Raw genomic sequence first — 22,091 nt, forward strand, 5'->3', positions numbered from 1 at the left:
TGCCGTTACCGATGTTGGTGGAGTCCCACTCTACTAGGAAGATGGGCTGTCCTTGGGAGCATGCCCGAGGAGTCTTGGCGGTTCAACTTTGCCGAGCAGCTACTTGGTCGGGTTCAAACACTTTTGCTAAGTCATACATGTTTGATAGCCTGGCTGATGAGGACCTCATGTTTGCTCATTCGGTGCTGCAGAGTCGTCCGCACTCTCCCGCCCGGTCTGGAGCTTTGGTATAAACCCCATGGTCCTTACGGAGTCCCCAGCATCCTCTAGGACGTATGAGAAAATAGGATTTTAATACCTACCGGTAAATCCTTTTCTCTTAGTCCGTAGAGGATGCTGGGCACCCGTCCCAGGGCGTACTGTATATGCAGTTTTGGTTATGGTTACACTCTTGTAGTGTGTATTTTTAGTCAGGCTGTTGCTGACATTGTTCATGCCATGGCATGCGGTAGCTTATTAGTGGTGGGGTTGACACACAGGTTGTGTTACATATTTTCTCAGCATATGGCTGTGTATTTTTAATGCCGTTTGCTGGTGTTCTGTTAAATGCCACGTTCTGCGGCATGTTTGAGGTGTGAGCTGGTATGACACTCACCATGTTTAAACAATAAATTCTTTCCTCGAAATGTCCGTCTCCCTGGGCACAGTTTTCTAACTGGAGTCTGGAGGAGGGGCATAGAGGGAGGAGCCAGTTCACACCATTCAAAGTCTTATAGTGTGCCCATGTCTCCTGCGGATCCCATCTATACCCCATGGTCCTTACGAAGTCCCCAGCATCCTCTACGGACTAAGAGAAAAGGATTTAGCGGTAGGTATTAAAATCCTATTTTTTGGTGTTGTTTTCTCCGCACAGTGACCAGGATTCCCAAATAATGCACCATGTCCCCTCGCTGCGCTCGGCACAGGTTACCATTCCCAATTATAGTCCATGTGGATTGTAAAGTATGAAAGTTCTAAAAATGAAAACAATTTTGAAAAACTCATGTCGACCTTTGTCATGTCAACCTAGAGTCCCTGTCGACCTAGAAAACATGTCGACCTACTTACTGCTGACCAATAGTGATCAACCTAGACATTGTCGACCTAAGTGTGGTCGACCTAGAGACCAGATACCCTCTAGAGATCATTTACAGTAGCCTAGAGGAATGTAGAATGTAAGAGAAGTTCTGTAAGCACAATCTTACGCATTTTGATTTAAGGGAAGTAATATAAGCATAAAATTGCTTTGCCAGTTTTAGATCAGCTCAGTAGGTAGGTACTCCATGGATATATGTTTTATCTGCATTAACTAATTTAACTTTTTGTTTCTTTTATAGTCTAAAGTTCTAAATGGAATATGTGACAAAACTTACAAATTTACCACTGATCCATTAACCAGTCAATGTGCCTGTCTGGATGAAGTGCACCTGACTAATATTAGACCTGGGGAAGGTTTGGTAAGTAGCTCATAGTAGTCCTTTTCTAATTACAATCATTCTGTCTAGCAACACAACACTAAAAATATTGTTTATTATCAGTATGCACAATGATGCTAAATACAGAGTCGGATTAACAATAGGGTGGCCAGGGATGTTGCCCAGGGGCCCCCACACATAGCTACATCACCAGTATAGGGGGCACTGTTGCATGTATGAACTGGAGATTCTGTGTGTAAAGATGGGTACACAATGAAGCGATGGATTGTGTGTGTACACACTGGCACAAAGTTAATGAAGAATGGAGCGATCATGTTCCATCCTTCATTAGCATACTACAGTTCGCTTGGTTTGATGTGCAGCACATTAAATCAAGCATTCATCACTAGCGACTGTGGAGAGTGCACACTGAGTGATGTGGGTGATGTGTTGTAACGAAATGGCATATCATGCAGACATCACTCCAGTCTATACCCAGCTTAATAATTTGGGCATAATGGGGGCACTACAGTGTTTTTAACATATTTGTGGTGCTGGGATTAGTTACACATTATACATAATACCACCAGCATAGCCTATTGACAAATATATTGGTGGAGGCCCCCCACAAGTTAGTTGCCCTGGGCCCCCACAATCCTTAATGGCCCTGGTTACTTATAATATTATGTAGGGGCTATTAATTTCCTTATTACACCATGTATGTTCCTTTTCCTAGAATTATGCGCAGAGCTGTTTGTGTATGAGAAAAAAATTACTTCACAGAAAAGGGTAGTGGATAAGTGGAATAGGCGCCCATCAGAGGTAAAGAAAGAAGAAGAGAAATTTTGCTGCGCCGATGTGTCTCTATTCCTCTAATAAATTAAGCGAAATAGCTTATAACTTGAAAATAAGATCCCAAGTGTCAGAGGTGTGTGCGCTTCTATAAGGAGTAGTGAGTTACTCCTAGATTGATAAACTAAAGAAAAGTGGATATAGAATAGAAGCGCTCAACACTCACTGACCCTGTGATCTAAAATTAATAACAACTAAGGTGTCCTTGGGGATTTTTTTGAATGTAAAAATATATTTATTATAATACAGTAAAAATTGTACAATAAACCAAATCTATATATTATCATAAAACCCTTTATCCTCACTGCAATTCTATTGCCAAGAGCTATTCTACATTCACATCAAATTGCAGATGTCAGCTAGATAACTAGCAGCAATATAGTGGTAACAATTGTTGCAATCAGATCTTCAGGCTATCTATTCAACAGTGTTGAGTGTATATTCAGACACAATTGTTACGATGTAAAGAAAAGAATTAATGGATGTAGAATGCACTCACTCGCTCTGAATTCAAGAGCTATGTTATGTAACGTCTCAGAGTTCCAGGAGCCGATGGCAGGTGTTGGTGAAATAATTGATTACCTCTCCGGTAGGTTGGCTGGTCCCGAGCGTCCTCGGGTAAAGCCAGAAAACTCAAATGAAGCTGCAGAATTTTGAAGCACTGGCCGTGCTAGCCGGGGTCCCACTGTTAAACCTGCTGTCCCTGGGCGTGCACCGCCCGTTGCAGTCTGTGGGGAAGAACAGGTGTGTGACTGCTGTTGGAGGGAACCCGCTGCAGAGGGAGTACCTTGGTGGAACGCCTCGATCTCCCTGGACTGGCACCGTCCGTAGGATATGTGGGGGAGAGAGACTGCTGGTGACCACTGGCACTGTGCGGAGAGGAAATTCGGCTGTGTCCTGTCCTGGCTATCGTGCTGATTAATCCCGTGGGAAATGTAGCAGAGCCGTCCGGAGAGTGTCAGAGACAATGATCGGTCAGTGAGGCAACCGGGGGAGGAGTCCTGACGCGTTTCGTCACGTGACTCATCTTTGAAAAAGTCACGGGTCACGTGACGAAACGCGTCAGGACTCCTCCCCCGGTTGCCTCACTGACCGATCATTGTCTCTGACACTCTCCGGACGGCTCTGCTACATTTCCCACGGGATTAATCAGCACGATAGCCAGGACAGGACACAGCCGAATTTCCTCTCCGCACAGTGCCAGTGGTCACCAGCAGTCTCTCTCCCCCACATATCCTACGGACGGTGCCAGTCCAGGGAGATCGAGGCGTTCCACCAAGGTACTCCCTCTGCAGCGGGTTCCCTCCAACAGCAGTCACACACCTGTTCTTCCCCACAGACTGCAACGGGCGGTGCACGCCCAGGGACAGCAGGTTTAACAGTGGGACCCCGGCTAGCACGGCCAGTGCTTCAAAATTCTGCAGCTTCATTTGAGTTTTCTGGCTTTACCCGAGGACGCTCGGGACCAGCCAACCTACCGGAGAGGTAATCAATTATTTCACCAACACCTGCCATCGGCTCCTGGAACTCTGAGACGTTACATAACATAGCTCTTGAATTCAGAGCGAGTGAGTGCATTCTACATCCATTAATTCTTTTCTTTACATCGTAACAATTGTGTCTGAATATACACTCAACACTGTTGAATAGATAGCCTGAAGATCTGATTGCAACAATTGTTACCACTATATTGCTGCTAGTTATCTAGCTGACATCTGCAATTTGATGTGAATGTAGAATAGCTCTTGGCAATAGAATTGCAGTGAGGATAAAGGGTTTTATGATAATATATAGATTTGGTTTATTGTACAATTTTTACTGTATTATAATAAATATATTTTTACATTCAAAAAAATCCCCAAGGACACCTTAGTTGTTATTAATTTTAGATCACAGGGTCAGTGAGTGTTGAGCGCTTCTATTCTATATCCACTTTTCTTTAGCCCATCAGAGGTGGTAGAGGCTAAGACAGTAGAGCAATGTAAACATGCATGGGATAGACATAAGGATATCCTTACAAAAAAATAAGGATCAAATAAGGTTTGAGATAAAAATATGGTAAAAAAGGGGGCAGACTAGATGGGCCAAGTGGTTCTTATCTGCCATCAAATTCTATGTTTCTATGGAGGCTGTATGCAGATTGGAAAATACAATGGTTAAAGTAATTAATAATTGTCATGAATTAGTAACATTCCTTGAAGGATCGCATTGGAGGTTCTGTAAGAAATTGCTGTAATATTTTGACAAGTACTGTAACATTTAAAGAATAAATAAATACATAATTATGCCTTTTCCTTCGTTACGTAAGAGACAACTCAATTTATATCAATGCACTATGTGGTCACAGTATGTGGCCACCCATTATAATTAGGGGTATAAGTGCGAGTTTTTAGAAGTGGAGATGTTGCCCATAGAAACCGATCAGATTCTAGCTATTATCTAGTAGATAAATAAGTACAATCTGATTGGATGCCATGGGCAACATCTCCACTTTTCAAAAATCGCTTTTTAGTAAATATACCCCTTAGTGTGTTTGGCCATTTACGCCACATCCATTGCATAAATTCAAGCATACAGCCATGCATTCTCCATAGTCAAACAGTAATAGAATGGGCCGTGCTGAAGAGCGAATATCACCCTATCAACTTTCCGACAAGATTGTTCACCACATTTCAGCCCTGCTAGAGCTTCCCCAGTAAATTGTAAGTGCTGCTACTGTGTAGTGGAAACGATTAGTAACAGCAATAGCTAAAATGCGAAGAAGTAGGCCACACAGGCTCACAGAAGGGGCCACTGAGTGCTGAAGCTTGTAGCACATAAAAGTTGTCTGTCCTCGATTGCAACAATAACTATAGATCCTCTGGAATCAACGACAAGACAAATAGTAGTCGCTGGGAGCGTTACGGGTTGCAGGGCGGGCTCCAGGCCTTCTAGCACCCTGAGCGAGAAAAGTTTGAAGGCCCCCCCCCCCCCCCCCCCCCCCCATGCGCGGGCGCTCCTAGTAAAGTGGGCATGGCCTCGCAACTTCATATTAGCAAACTATAAATAAATATATTTTCACACCCCCTCTACACACACAATTAGCAGCCTTACACATAACAGCCACAGTAGTGTCCCCCCTAGCAGTGCCAGATACAGTTGATATGCCCCCCAGCAGTGCCAGATACACATGATATGCTCCCTAGCAGTACCACATACACATGATATGGCCCCCAGAAGTACCAGATGCACATGATATACCCCCCCAGCAGTACCACATACACATGATATACCCCCCCAGCAGTACCAGATACACATGATATACCACCCCAGCAGTACCAGATACACATGATATGCCCCCCAGCAGTGCGAGATGCACATGATATGCCCCCCCAGCAGTACCAGGTACACATGATATGCCCCCCCCAGCAGTACCAGCTACACATGATATGCCCCCCAGCAGTACCAGATACACATGATATGCCCCCCCAGCAGTACCAGGTACACATGATATGCCCCCCCAGCAGTACCAGGTACACATGATATGCCCCCCCAGCAGTACCAGCTACACATGATATGCCCCCCAGCAGTACCAGATACACATGATCTGCCCCCCAGCAGGACCGGATACACATTATATGCCCCCAGCAGTACCAGATGCACTTGATATGTCCCCCAGCAGTACCAGATACACATGATCTGCCCCCCAGCAGGACCAGATACACATTATATGCCCCCGGCAGTACCAGATGCACTTGATATGTCCCCCAGCAGTACCAGATACACATGATCTGACCCACAGCAGGAGCAGATACACATTATATGCCCCCAGCAGTACCAGATGCACATGATATGGCCCCCAGCAATCTCAGATGCACATGATATGCCCCCCCCAGCAGTACCAGATACACTTGATATGCCCCCCCCCCCGCAGCAGTACCAGCTACACATGATATGCCCCCCAGCAGTACCATATACACATGATATGCCCCCCCAGCAGTGCCAGGTACACATGATATGCCCCCCAGCAGTGCCAGATACACATGATATGATACTTCCATAGCCTGTATAATGACAACTATCAGCATGAGATATATGGGCACCTCCCGCTGCTGGTGTATAGTACAGACAGTGGAGTATATATGTTTATATACCTGATAGAGGGAGGCTGGAGTGCTGTACCCTGCTGCATCCTGTGGGAAGGTCTGCACAGCCTCCAGTCCCTGACACTCCCCCCTGCATCCCAGGCATGAGAGCACTAGTAGTAGTAGTGAGTGTGAGCCCATGTGTGGGACAGGATTTGCAACCTGCTGCCAGTGCCAGCCACCTGTGTGAACCCCCTCCCTGGACCTTGCAGAGCACCATCATGCTGGCTTCTCCCCATACAGCCTGGAGGATCCCGGCGCTGCCCTGCTGCTGATGTATCACAGTGCGAGTTACGGGACAGCGCGCCCGCAGACTAAAGCTAAACTACTCTGTGCGGCGCCGGCATCTGACCTCAGACGCCGGCGCCGCACAGCATGCACAGAGTTGTTTAGCTTTAGTCCGGAGCCCGCCCACAGCACTCCCCCTTCCTCGTCATCATACACAGCCACTGCTGCTAGCGCTAGGAGGCGGGCCAGGACGGACGCTACTGTAGGACCTAGCTCCAGGCAGGCTCCAATATGGCGGTGCGAGCGTGCGGCACCCATTAAGGGTGGCGTCCTGCGTGGCCACTCTATTGGAATGTGCCTGGAGCCAGCCCTGTGGTTTGAGTTTGGTGTAAAGCACACTACCACTGGCCTATGGAGCAGTAATGTCTTCTCTGGAGTGATGAATCACACTTCGTCATTTGGCAGTCTATTGGACAAGTCTGCATTTGGTGAATGCCAGGAGAATGCTTCTTGCCATATCCTTATTGTTTTCAAGGTTTCACCTGGGCCCTTTCTTTCCAGTGAAGGGAATTCTTAATACTACAGGCTATAAAAGGGGAGTTTTATCAAACCTTCTAAAGAGGACAAGTGGGAAAGGTGACCATAGCAACCAATCATCTTCTAGCTATATATCTAGTGCATTCTATAAAATGATTGATTGATAAGGGCAACTTCTCCACCTGCCCTCTTTAGAAGGTTTGAAATACCTGAAATTCCTGTTTCAGCTTGATAATGCCGCTATGCGCAAAGGGCCTGGTTCAAGTTTATAAGTAAAGCAAAAAAGCAAGCACCTGGGAAAAACTATGTTGCACTACAGGTGGGGCAGATGTAACATGCAGATAGTTTTAAATTTGGGTCGGTTGTATTCAAACTGAAATCTAAATTGCAGTGTAAAAATAAAGCTGACATGTGTGGGCTACATGCAAAAGCAGCCATTATTTACCCAGCACAGACAAAATATAAATTGATTTGCTCCCCTTGCATGGCAACTTGATTTGTTCCAGACACAAGTATCACCCGAGAAGGACCCGTTTCCAATTCCTAGGTTCGATCCGGCATTGCAATTTGAAGCTGTATTACTTGCTTTTTTTGCTATACTTATAAACATAAACCCGACCTAAAGTGAAGGCCATCAAAAAAATGGTTTACCAAGTTTGTTGTGCACTAGAAGAATTTGACTGGTCTGCAGAGAGCCCTTACCTTAACTCCATGGAACACACTTTGGGATGCATTGGAATGCCAAATCTGAGCCAGACCTAATTGCCTATACCAGTGCCTAGTCTCACAAGGCTCTTGTGGCTAAATTGTTGCAATTCCTTGTAGCAGTTTTCCACAATCCAACAGAAAGACTTACCAGAAGACTGAAGGCTATTATAGCAGCAAAGTTGGGACCAACTCCATATTAATGCCCAATGTTTTGGATTGATTTGTTCAACAAGCACATGTGGATTTAATGTTCGGGTGTTCACATACTTTTGAGCATGTAATTCATATTTCTGCCATTAGCTACTTCATACACATATAGGATCAGTTACTCTAAAATCGACCTGTGCGACTACCATATATTGATGATCATGATCAACATATTTTGCTACCAAACAGGTTTTTGAAGTATCCTGTAATATTTATGTCTATAATACTTTATTTCTAAGTAATTAATACTCAGAACTTTCTTGAGGTACTGTACTTCAAGGCTTATCTGTGGCTCCCACCAATCTTGACAACCTATATGACATCATTTTTTTGTTAACTCTTTTCATGTGAATATTTGTACTGCATTGCATCTGATTTGACTTATAAACGGTATCATTTACGTTTATTAGAGTATTTTACATTATCAATGTAGTATATACTGTACTACAGACACAATGTGCATGTTAGGTAAAATATTAACAATAAAAACCCAAGAATACTTGCATTCCTCTAAAATTAAGCCCAGATGCTGAACTTTTGTTACCCCAAATCCTTTACACGACTGTTTCCATTACGCTGCATAGCCACCACTGGCTGCTCTCAGTAAAATGCAAGTTAAATATTTCATTTTTTTTCTAAGTTACATCTAACCATACGTATGCTATTTTTCCTCTCCTTAGGGAATGTACATCAAATCCACCTATGATGGGTTGCATGTCATTACAGGAACTACAGAAAATGTAAGTAAAGTGCGCTTCACATGATATATCTCCTCATTTACCTAACATATAACTACTATCTCTTACTGTTGTGTTGTGATTTATTCCAAATGCCTTCCAGATATTTAAACATGAGTTACCTTTGTCAAATTATGAAGGTTCGCTGCAACTGTGTCATATATTTGTTCCCCAAAAAGTATTTATCATATCATATAAGCCAAAAGCATATGTGCGTCATGAACATTATTTTGGGCACCTTTTTTAAAGTGCATGCAAATCAGCTATAACATAACCATTACGTTCCAGTCTGTGATATTTGTTATACTATGTTTTTGAAAATTTAGAATTGCCACATTGGATGTAGGGATTTTTTTATTAATATGGGTGATCCCATTCCTAAGACCTAAATCATTTTCATAATTAAAGTAATTTCTGCTGAGTATTTCTCCATGTGTTTTGCATATAATATCAATAGCATTTAAAAAGGGCTGCCAAAAAAGCATTATGATGCACCTTACGTATGATAAACAAGTGAAATGTTCCTGAACTGTAATTTGCTATTCTCTGTGGTGGTATTCATGTGGTTCAGTCAGTCAATGTAAACTCGCAGACATGCCCTTTCAACAGTGGTGAATTTCCCATTAGGGACGTGAGCCACGTTATAGTTAATGGCTTCTTTAAAATTATTCTATTAAATTGGCTATCTTAAAATGAGAGCTTATAACCCATCATTAAAAATAATAAAATTAGGCAGGCGGGGGGCGATCGTTACTGTTGTACCAAGGGGCGTCCTCACCCCTAAATCTGCTCCTCTTTCTCCCCTCTCTTCTCTTGTTATTGGGAGCAGAACCTGGCAAAAAAAGGCCCAGATTTTTGCTCTTTGTTGCTTGTCTTTGGTTTTGTATTTTTATTCCTGACTAGCTTATGTGCCCTGTTTCACCTGTGTAGACCTTCGCTATTTACAGTTTCCATTTCTTTCATCCCATTTGAAGGTATATGCTTAGTAAATGTTATGCCTCGGGGGTACAGGAGCGTGATAGTATCAAGATTAAATAAATTAAGATATTTAAACATTTTTTAATATGAATGAATTGAAGGTGGGTTTTAAAACGTACAGTATGTAAACCTTTGTTTCTTTACTTAAGGATCTCTTTGTAAACCACGTTGCAGATCTGCCATCAGAATTTATGGGGGCCGTGACAGAAAAAATAGGCAGCCCCCTTCCTCCCTTCATACACAAACACACTGACACTGACACACACACACACTTACCAATCTGGGCACATTAAGGGAGCCCGGGCAGCAGGACTGTAAATTTATCGGGACCACCGGCACATAGATGGACAGAGCCAGCAGAAGACGGAAGGACAGGCCAGGCGGATGTATTTTGAATTCAATGCCGACCGTGAGCCAATCAGGAGCTGCTTGCGGGCATCTCCTGATTGGCTGCCAGTCCGCAAACTCCGATTTTCTCATAGCCAGCAATGAATTAAAAATACTGCTGCGGCGCCACCAAGTCTGTCCTTCCATCTGCTGTTGGCTCTGTCCTTCCATCTGCTGTTGGCTCTGTCCCTCCATCTGCCGGTGGTGCTGATAAATTTACAGTCCTGCTGCCTGGGCCTCCTCATGGTCTGGGCCCAGGACTAATGTACCGGCTGTTCCCCCTTGATGGCAGCCTTGGACATTGGTGATTCTACACTCAGGTGCTAGGATTACCAGGCTACTTCGTGAGCTCACTCTGGAGCAGGCCATGTAGAACTGCACATGTGAGAAGCAGTTCTCCCTCAATACCTGCCACATTCAGCGACTGCCCCTGGGACTTGTTAATGGTGATTGATTGTAAAGCAAACTTTTAGGGGGAACTGCCACCTCTTGAACTTGATGGGGTACTTTTGATGCTATAAGTGGTATGCAGGATATAAACACTAACTCCCCCCAAGCATAGCTGATGAACACTGCGACCTCGATAATGTTCCTGTGGCACCAGCAGCCTGGTGCTATTGTAGAGTTTGGTAGAGGTGAGGTTCCACAGCAACATCACTGGAACCCCCACTTTAAGGAGAAGCTTGTGGGCTGGCAGACCAGGAGGGTTGAGGGTGTTGAGGATCTCCACGGGGTAGTGGACTACGTCATCCATTTACACCACTGAGTCCACAGACCTGTACTCCATTTCAGCCCCTTCGAGCAACTGAAGTAGAGTGTAGCCTTGTCATTCTTGGGGGTCAAGATTTGCCTCTTTTTGGGGTTGATTAGAACAACATCCTGAAGTATGTTTTTAGATATTTGTGTGGGAAACCTTTGGAAGACAAAACCAAGTTGATATCTCATCGGCCCTAAGGGATATTGAGGAATCCATGAAAACACGTTTTACCATCTAAGTGGTTGAATTTACAGATCTCTCCTCATACGTCTGTTTTCAATACGCCATGCAGCATATCTGCTTACAAAATGCTAAGTTACAGTATTTCCCAGGATAACATTGTAACGTAGCATTTCGTTTGCAGGTAGAGCTGCAGTCGCACACAGAATATAGGCATGCTATATATCATTTTAATCAGCAGAGTATGTGCATCTTAATCGCATATTGATGAATAAGATGCATTTTCACCGGAAAATGCATTAGTAAATGCTTTCATGACTAGGCACGACTAGAAGGGCTGTTTAACGTGACTGCAGGACACATTTGTAGTGGTTGCTTATGTCATGGAAGGAATATACTCCCTGAATTTCATGTTTCTAGGTCCAGTAGTTTGGGCTGGATGTTGATGAGTCAGTCAGTCAGGACATTTGTTTTTATATACACTGCTCAAAAAAATAAAGGGAATACTAAAATAACACATCCTAGATCTGAATGAATGAAATATTCTTATTAAATACTTTGTTCTTTACATAGTTGAATGTGCTGACAACAAAATCACACACAAATTTTCAATGGAGATCAAATTTATTAACCCATGGAGGTCTGGATTTGGAGTCACACTCAAAATTAAAGTGGAAAAACACACTACAGGCTGATCCAACTTTGATGTAATGTCCTTAAAACAAGTCAAAATGAGGCACAGTAGTGTGTGTGGCCTCCACGTGCCTGTATGACCTCCCTACAATGTAACACAGAAGAAAAAAGCATGACTCTTGTTGGGGCGCACTCTTGTTGTATCTTAGTGTCTAATGATTAGTGATGTGTCTAAAAGATAATCAATTCTTTATTTCAACTCTTAAGATAAATGAGAGCTCAGCACAAAACAAAACTCAGTAGTGAAATTAAATATAAATAACTGCTGACATTTCAACAGAAAAAAGAGACATTCCCTGAAAAAATGGAATGTTCAGATCTTAATTTATGCTTGGATAATTGCATATTGGAAGATAGCTACATACCATGCTGCTTCCGTCTGCCCAAAGATCTGTACAAACTGTGTTTGTATTAATAGGACCCTAAATAGGGTTGACTTCAAGAGAGGGAACACCCCCAGACTGAAATCTAACCCTATTCGTTGGAGTCTGTCTTGAAGAGATTGCGTTGAATGGTCAGGTGTAGAATCTAGAAACTGAAAGAGAAGTGGGAATGAGTGGAAGTGGTGATCCTGCTGTTAGTGTTGTTCCACAGGGAATGCGGTCTTCCTACTGCACTGGGTATTCCCTAGCGGTCGCCCGTCTAGGTACTGACCTAGCCCACCTCCGTTTAGCTTCCAAGATCGGACGAGATTGGGCGTGAGCGTAGGGGTATGGTCATAGGAGGACTTGCCCTGTGTCACTAATGAGAGTGCACCGAAACAGAACAGGGATCTTCTGAGAGGGGGGTAGGGGGGAGAAAGGATGGGATAGAGCTAGGGAGCGTAAATCTGGTGCGTTCGTTAGACGGGAGAAGCGTGTCTCCTAGGAGACACGTACCCCAGAATCGTGGATGAGAGTTCACGGAAGGAAGAAAAGAAAAGAAAAAGCAATGGGGAGGAAGAGAATAAAGAGAATGAAATTGGATGTGAGGCCCACTGCAGTGAATGTAGAAATAATTGTACAAGGCCCAATGTTGCCGTACTGTAAGGATAGCAAGAGTGATCTAGCGGGGGGAATGAGATATTGAGAAACCCCTGGAGCCTTTTTTGTTTGATGTGCCTGCAGTGGACCTGATGCAGGGCCACACACCTCCACTGGTCCTGGCTGTGGGCTATATCAGTTATACAGTGGGATGCCAGTATTAATAGTAGATATAGTATTTGATTCTAAATACAATAAATCATGAACTGAAGCATCTAAAGGACCTAGTTGATTGTGCTGATTCCAGTCTCTAGAAGCACATACAATTGAGATAAACTGTATAACATACACAAAACTCAACAAGATTGGAGAAGGATGAAAACATGAGAAAAAAACACCAGTTTGAGATCCTTTGGACAGATTTTAACTGCGGGACCACATTCCACCTGTCCCTGTGAATTTTTATAGAGGGATTGGGCAGATATGCAGAGTGAGAATACCTAAGGATGCCTGCAATCACAAAATGAAAAGTTTTTCCTTGCACTTAGCAGGATAAGGGCTAATGCATCAGTGCTGGTATTTTATAAGACAAATGGTACTTAGATATCACCTTATGCTTTTATATGATAACCCTGTGGAAATCCACAATAGCAATGTGCAAACAGGAATCTTACTGAGCTGGTGAAAACTTTAGGCTTAGACCAGAAAAACAGGTCATTAATAAAGGTAAATGATACATATCACCCATGCAGTCTTCAGGTAGGAGAGAGGCCAACAGAAAAGAGGGGAAAACGCGTTTCACCCGGTCATGGGCTTGTTCACTTCCATGGAGCCTGGGCATGCTCCTGATGAGGTGGTCTCCTGAGGGATCTCCTCCCAGACCTGGACTAAAGCATCCGCCAACTCCTGGACAGTCTGGTGCAAAGTGGCGTTGGTGGATGGAGCGAGACATGATGTCCCAGATGTGCTCAATTGGATTCAGGTCTGGGGAACGGGCGGGCCAGTCCATAGCATCAATGCCCTCGTCTTGCAGGAACTGCTGACACACTCCAGCCACATGAGGTCTAGCATTGTCTTGCATTAGGAGGAACCCAGGGCCAACCGCATCAGCATATAGTCTCACAATGGGTCTAAGGATCTCATCTCGGTACCTAATGTCAGTCAGGCTACCTCTGGCGAGCACATGGAGGGCTGTGCGGCCCCCCAAAGAAATGCCACGCCACACCATTACTGACCTATTGCCAAACCGGTCATGCTGGAGGATGTTGCAGGCAACAGAACGTTCTCCTTGGCGTCTCCAGACTCTGTCACGTCTGTCACATGTGCTCAGTGAGAACCCGCTTTCATCTGTGAAGAGCACAGGGCGCCAGTGGCGAATTTGCCAATCTTGGTGTTCTCTGGCAAATGCCAAACGTCCTGCATGGTGTTGGGCTGTAAGCACAACCCCCACCTGTGGACGTCCGGGCCCTCATACCACCCTCATGGAGTCTGTTTCTGATCGTTTGAGTAGACACATGCACCATTGTGGCTTGCTGGAGGTCATTTTGCAGGGCTCTGGCAGTGCTCCTCCTGTTCCTCCTTGCACAAAGGCGGAGGTAGCGGTCCTGCTGCTGGGTTGTTGCCCTCCTACGGCCTCCTCCACGTCTCCTGATGTACTGACCTGTCTCCTGGTAGCGCCTCCATGCTCTGGACACTACGCTGACAGACACAGCAAGCCTTCTTGCCACAGCTCGCATTGATGTGCCATCCTGGATGAGCTGCACTACCTGAGCCACTTGTGTGGGTTGTAGACTCCGTCTCATGCTACCACTAGAGTGAAAGCACCGCCAGCTTTCAAAAGTGACCAAAACATCAGCCAGAAAGCATAGGAGCTGAGAAGTGGTCTTTGGTCACCACCTGCAGAACAACTCCTTTATTGGGGGTGTCTTGCTAATTGCCTATAATTCCCACCTGTTGTCTATTCCATTTGCACAACAGCATGTGAAATTGATTGTCAATCAGTGTTGCTTCCTAAGTGGACAGTTTGATTTCACAGAAGTGTGATTGACTTGGAGTTACATTGTGTTGCAGTGTATTAAGATAATATCCCAGCTTCTTGCGGATCTTTAGTGCTTGCTCTCTGCTCTCCTTTCTGTATCTCCAATCTCCTTTACTGAGCTCTGCTCATCAAATTGTAACCCTACCCTTGGATTCTCTGACTTCACATCTGTCTGCTTGTACGAACTTTGGGTTAGTCCTGGCCTTATGGTCTCATTCTAGAACTACTGGTGATGTGCACAGATACAACTTAAAAGGATGACTCAGGCTACTACCTGTGGGTGACTTGTAGTGAATACTATCAGAGCCTTCCATTGGGGTCTCTTGTAAAGATTCTGCACAATTTGATCAGGTGTCTCTTGCTTCTATCAACACAAAATTTAATGACTAAGCATCAGTTCAGCTCATGCTCTTGCTTTGCATGTGTAAGTGCAGCTTCAATTTAATCTGCACATTCTCAAGCTTTGTACAGTGGTGATGCAGGGATTTCCTAAACCTGTGCTCAATCCAATTAGATCTGCAGCCAGGGAACTTGCCACTGAATGAGCTATGGTAGCATATGTGACTCCTCTTCTCTCGGAAGGTTTGTGTTAAGAATTGCTGGGCTTCCTCTGCCTCACCAAGTTTGCTATGTCTTTGTCAGGGCTCTGTGTGCGTGATTTATAAATGAGAAAGCTGATGCTCTCTCTCAGGGCCTAATTCAGTCCTGATCGTAGCAGCAAATTTGTTAGCAGATGTGCAAAACCACGATGGCAGGGGGGCAGTGACGGGGGGAGTGAAGTTTCTTCACTCTCCCCGTCACCCGGCTCTATAGCAGTGCAGGCAAATATGGACGAGATCGTCCATATTAGCCTGCATGCACAAGCGACGGGGCACCAGCGATGAACGAGCGCGGGGTCGCGCATCATTCATCGCTGGTGCCTCCACACTGAAAGATATGAACGGTATCTCATTCATTAATGAACGAGATCATTCATATCATTCAGTATTATCGCCCAGTGTGTAGGGCCCATAAGTCTGACATTTGAAAAGGTAGCAAGATAGTAGCAAAATTGGAATGATTTGCTGTTAAAAACATTGCCCTTTTTAAATTTCTGGCTTAAACATGCTGGGATATTACATTACATTATGGTGAGAACTTACCGTTGATAATGGTATTTCTCCTATGTCCACAGGTTTCCACAGGATAACAATGGGATATGATGGAGCGACAGCGGATTGGCACCAAACGATCACAAGCTTTCAGTCCTCCCAGGATGCAACGGGCCTGTCCATATATCCCCACCCACTGGCTCAGGCAAATCAGTTGGATTCCAAAGCATTTAGGCAGGATCATTATGTAGAACCCTATTCAGGCGAGAACACACATGCGCACCCTTCCATGCAAGAGGGAAGAGTTTAGTGAGTATAAAGATCCTCAAATCAGGTGCGTCAGGGTGAGATCCCTGTGGAAACCTGTGGACATAGGAGAAATACCGTTATCAACGGTAAGTTCTTACTATAACGTATATTTCTCCGGCAGGGTCCACAGGTTATCCAAAGGATAACAATGGGATTTCCCAAAGCAATTTTTAGTGGTGGGGACGCTCCTGATTAGACAGGAGAACCTTACGCCCGAATTCAGCATCATGAGAGGCAAAAGTATCCAAGGCATAATGTCTAATGAATGTGTTAATGGAAGACCATGTGGCTGCCTTACATATCTGTTCTGCTGAAGCACCATGTTGTGCTGCCCATGAAGGACCTACCTTACGCGTAGACTGAGCAGAAACATTAGCCGGAACAGGGAGACCAGCTCGAGAATATGCTTCTGAAATAGTCATTCGAAGCCATCTTGCTAGCGTCTGTTTAGTAGCAGGCCATCCCCTCTTGTGATATCTGTAGAGAATGAAGAGAGAATCTGTCTTTCTGATGGCACTGGTACGATCCACGTAGATTCTTAATGCATGGACTACGTCCAGCGACGCTTCTCCCGCAGAATGTCCCGATACCTGAAAAGCCGGTACTACAATTTCTTCGTTAAGGTGAAATTAGATACCACCTTAGGAAGATAACCAGACCTAGTTCTGAGAACTGATTTATCTGGATAAGAAATCAGAAAAGGAGATTTGCATGACAGCGCTCCTAAATCTGATACTTTTCTAGCTGATAGTCAGTAGAAAGAGAACTTTAGCTGTCAACCATTTAAGATCCACTTTATTAAGTGGTTCAAACGGAGCAACTTGAAGAGCTTTGAGAACCAGACTTAAATCCCAAGGTACTGCAGGAGGAACAAAAGGCGGTTGAATGCGCAGCATTCCCTGGAAAAAAGTATGCACATCCTGTAGATTGGCAATTTTCTTTTGGAACCATACAGTCAATGCTGATACTTGTACTCTCAAGGAGGCCACCTTCGAACCCTTATCCATTCCTGCTTGAAGGAAATCTAAGACTCTGGATACTCTGAAAGATTTTGGGTCCATACTTCCTTCACTGCACCAATGAATATAGGCTTGCCATATTCGGTGATAAATGCGAGCTGAGGAGGGTTTCCTTGCTCTGAGAATCCTCTTGACTTCAGGATAGAGGTTTCAATATCCACGCCATCAAATACAGTCGATCCAGATTCCTGTGATAACAAGGACCCTGCATCAGTAGATCTGGATGTTGAGGGAGCAGAATTGGCGCATCCATCGTCATCCTCTGCAGATCTATGTACCAACGCCTTCTGGGTCAAGCCAGAGCTATTAGAATCACGGCACCCTTTGCTTGCTTTATTTTCCTCACCACCCTGGGTAACAGGGTGATCGGAGGATACAGATATGCCAGATGAAAGTCCCATTTCACTGACAGTGCGTCCACAAGGATCGCTCCGGGATCCTTTGTTCTTGAACCATATGCTGGTACTTTGTTGTTCAGACGGGACGCCATGAGATCTATCTCTGGCAACCCCCACTTGTCTACTAGAGTCTGAAATACTTCCGGGTGTAGAGCCCATTCCCTTGCTTGAATGGTGTGTCGACTGAGAAAATCCGCTTCCCAGTTTAGGATTCCAGGAATGAACACTGCGGACAATGCTGGAAGATGGCGTTCTGCCCACTTTAGTATGTGACTTACCTCCTTCATTGCTTTTTGGCTGCGAGTTCTTCCCTGATGGTTGAGGTACGCTACTGCCGTTGCATTGTCCGAGCGGATCTGGACTGGTTTTCCTTTCAGAGTGTCCTTTGCCTGAATCAGTGCCATGTACAGTATATGGTCCGAAGTTCCAACAGGTTTATTGGCAGGCAACTTTCTTCTGTGGTCCACTGTCCTTGGAACCATAATTTTCCAGACACTGCTCCCCAGCCCTGAAGACTGGCATCCGTTGTCAGGATCTCCCAATCTGATATCCAAAAGGGTCTCCCCTTGTCTAGATGGGATGTCTGCAGTCACCAGGCTAATTACTTTTTTTTACCTGTACTGGAAGTACCATCGTCTGTTTCTTCATTGTCTGATGTACTCCATTCCATCTGGCCAGAATAAGCTGCTGCAGAGGTCTTGAGTGGAATTGTGCATACTCCACCATGTCGAATGTTGACACCATCAAACCCATCACTCGCATTGCTGCGTGGATTGATATTGTTTGACTGTGTAACAAATCCTGAGTCATTAACTGCACCTTGGAGATCTTGTTCCGAGGTAAAAATATTGTCTGCAGACTAGAATCCAATACAGCACCCAAGTGAATCGTCCATTGTGACGGAATCAGAGATGACTTTGCCCAATTTATGAGCTACAGTATCCGTGTTTCTGTAGACAAGTTATCATCTGTTGGAGATGGCTCAAGAGCAATTCCTGGGATTGTGCCAGGATTAAAAGATCGTTGAGGTATGGAAAAATCCTTATCCCCTGCTTGCGGAGATAAACTGCCATAACCACCATAATTTTGGTAAATACTCTAGGGGCTGTGGCTAACCCAAAGGGTAAGGCCTGGAACTGAAAATCAAAACAAAAACTGCTAAAGGAGCGCCTAAACATGAAGTTATATATGAATTGAACTAATTAGAATACACTTGTAGAGATAACAATTCCTGAGATGCTGCGCTTGCCGGAATACTATGTGTAGTATTGAGGTAGGAACAAGAGAAAAAAGACAAACTGCTGCGCTGGATGTCAGGAAAGTGAATATACTGTACAGAGAGCCAACGTGAATGCTCCACGTGGAGCGTGACGAAACGCGTCAGGACTCGCCCCCACTCACACCCAGCTCAGGTGTAACTACAAGGTGCACATCGATCTACACTGCACCCTCCGCCTACAGCTTCCGTCATCAGCGGCTTTAACATACACGCCGCCACAGTCAGCTTGTGAAAAAGACGGCTATCTCCCCTCCGCTGCACAGCCAATGTGGGCACTGCAGGACTCTTATGCCGAGGACGCTCGGCTCTGACCAGCCCACCGGAGAGGTATTGAGATTTGCTCTAACCCGAGGGACCCATACCCAATTGGGACATTATCAGTGCACCCTGTCTTCCAATAGCAACTAATCTTATCAAGTGGAACACGGACTTTCTCTATTAAGGTTATGTCCATCATATTAACTATGAGCTACCACTAGTCATTATGAATTTACTACACTAGTGACTCTTCTTAATATCACTTTACCGGTATATATGTTTTAATTCTATTTTTATTAATTAATAAATACTGTTATCATTCACGTTGGCTCTCTGTACAGTATATTCACTTTCCTGACATCCAGCGCAGCCGTTTGTCTTTTTTCTCTGGAACTGAAAATGTTGCTGGAGGATTGCGAACCTGAGGTAACACTGATGAGAGAATGCTATAGGAACATGCAGGTAAGCATCCTGTATATCCAGAGATTACATGTAATCCCCTGGTTCCACGGCCAAAACTATGCAGCGTAACGTCTCCATGTGGAACCGTGGTACCCAAATGTATTTGTTTAACATTTTGAGATTGAGAATGGGCCGAAACGACCCATTCAGCTTCTGAACCAAAAACAGGTTGGAGTAAAAACCCTGTCCCCATTTTGCAGGGGGTACTGGAATAATTACTCCTGACTGAAGCAATATCTGAACTGCTTCTTGCAGGGCTCTGGCCTTCACCTCTATACTAGACGGACTGGTGCAGAAGAACCTTCGAGGAGGCTGCTTCTTGAAAGGGAAAACATAACCCAGAGATACTGCTTCGTGAACCCAAGCATCTTTTGTCGACTGCTGCCATATGTGTGCAAACTGAAGAAGTCAGCCCCCTACCCTGGGGTCCCCCAGGCGGAGGCCCGCACCATCAAGCTAATGGCTTATGTTCTGGTTTGGAAGCTGGCCCTCTGTTGGCCCATTGCTTCTTTGCCTTACCAAACTTATTGTATTGGGGCTGCTTAGAATCACTTTTTCCTTTTGTTTTTCCTTGTGACCGAAATGGGCGAAAAAACGAACCCCTAGGCCTGGGGATATAATTGGCAGGAAACCTGACCTTCTTGGATTCTGCTTTTGACTCCAGAATATCTGTCAATTCCTTACCAAACAGAATATTATTATTATTATTATTATTATTATTATTCTTTATTTATATGGCGCCACAAGGGTTCCGCAGCGCCCAATTACAGAGTACATATATAATCAAATAGGAAAACAGCAACTTACAGTTGATGACAGTATAGGACAAGTACAGGGTAAATAAACATAGTTACATCAGCAGATGACACTGGAATAAGTATCAGGTGGCAGAAGACTGCTGGTTGTGGTACAGTTGAAGATTATTGAAGTAAGACAAAGGATAAGCACATGAGGGAAGAGGGCCCTGCTCGTGAGAGCTTACAATCTAAAGGGGAGGGGTAGGCAGACAGGGGTGACACAGATGGGGTACAATATTCCCAACAAAGGGCTTAGATTCTGAATCAGCTTTCCATGTACGTAGCCAAATTGCTCTGCGAGCAGCTACCGTTAAGGCTGACGCTTTGGAAGCAATAGTACCCATATCTATTGCTGCTTCTTCTAAGAATACCGCAGCCTGCTTCATGTGAGCTATATGGGATTCCTGCTCCCTAGTAGGTGCCAAAAGCCCATCTTCCAGTACGTCAGCCCATTCAGCTACCGACTTTGCCATCCAAGCTGAAGTCATAGCTGACCCTATGACTGCCCCTGACAGAAAAAATATGGTTTTCAAAAACCCATCCACTCTTCTGTCTGTGACATCATTTAATGATGTTGATGGTAAAGGCAATATAGATTTTCGCACTAATCGAATGACGTGCGTATCTACCTTAGGAGGCACTTCTCTTTTTAAACAGTCCCCAGTTGTAAAGAAGTAATAGGAATCCCATTTGTTTGGAATTCTATATTTTTTATTGGGTGTAGCCCAAGCTTCCTCCATGATTTCCGTCAGCTGATCTGACCCTGGAAACTTGACCCTAACTGTTTTGGGACGTTTAAACACAGGTGCCTTGGTTTTTAACACAGGCTCTGCTGAATCCTCTAGGGATAGAATAGCCTTCATTGCTCCAATTAATTCAGCATCATCTGATTTATCATTATGTGTAGCCTGTGAATTTGATGATATATTTACACTTGGTTTATCAGCTTGTTTCCTTGGAGAAGCTGTTGGGGCTATACCGTAAGAAGGGAGCTGCATGTATGGGTTAATAGTGTACCCTACTCCTGTAGGAACTACCCGTTCAGCTATACTGGATAAGGTCTGTGCAAACATAGCCCAAGTTGGATCTACCTGCCGTTGAACAGGGATCTACCTTGCAATCTGCTGAAACGAAAAACAATTTGTACATAACCCATAATGTGCCAGATCCTGAGAGGATAATCCCACTTTGCAGGACAAACATGTTATGAGTGTTGGTGTTACTGTTAATGTAACCTAGTCACCTTTGCCGCTCATAGACATGATAAATAATCAGCTTTTAACAGTGTACTACACAATTTGTGACTGTAATCACTTTACTATATTTAAAGTGATATCAATCTGACCCTATCCCATGCACCAGCATTGAGGCTCAGAAGAAACCACTGACATACATATATAAAGTCAGCAATCACACTAGCAGTCAGTCACATGTTATATAAATTAGTCATATGAACATATTATCAACTACAAACACATTTCAAAGTATGTAGGATTACATATTACTGAACTCTGTTCTATACAGATCTTTAACGTATTCAGACGCATTGCGAAGAAAACCACAGTAATGTACACAGACTCATATGCAATAGGCACTAAAGTTAACTAGATCGATCAATACGTTAGCGAACCCTGAGTGGATCCAGACGCTACTAATGTACACTGCCGCTCCGGGAACTTTTAGTGAACACAAATGC

General features: G+C 44.4%; 1 protein-coding gene and 1 pseudogene across 1 annotated transcript in view; one reads left to right on the plus strand and one right to left on the minus strand.

Annotated features, from left to right (window-relative positions):
- The window catches only part of CNKSR3 (CNKSR family member 3), a 315,713-nt gene that overhangs the window by 232,444 nt on the left and 61,178 nt on the right, over positions 1–22,091 (plus strand). The window contains exons 6-7 of the mRNA XM_063917716.1: positions 1,317–1,436; positions 8,731–8,790. Of these exons, the coding sequence (XP_063773786.1) occupies positions 1,317–1,436; positions 8,731–8,790 (180 nt within the window). The remainder of the gene's footprint in view (positions 1–1,316; positions 1,437–8,730; positions 8,791–22,091) is intronic.
- LOC134912251 (5S ribosomal RNA) lies at positions 12,388–12,506 on the minus strand (annotated as a pseudogene).

The sequence above is a fragment of the Pseudophryne corroboree genome, chromosome 4, assembly GCF_028390025.1.
Source record: "Pseudophryne corroboree isolate aPseCor3 chromosome 4, aPseCor3.hap2, whole genome shotgun sequence".
Lineage (NCBI taxonomy): Eukaryota > Metazoa > Chordata > Amphibia > Anura > Myobatrachidae > Pseudophryne > Pseudophryne corroboree.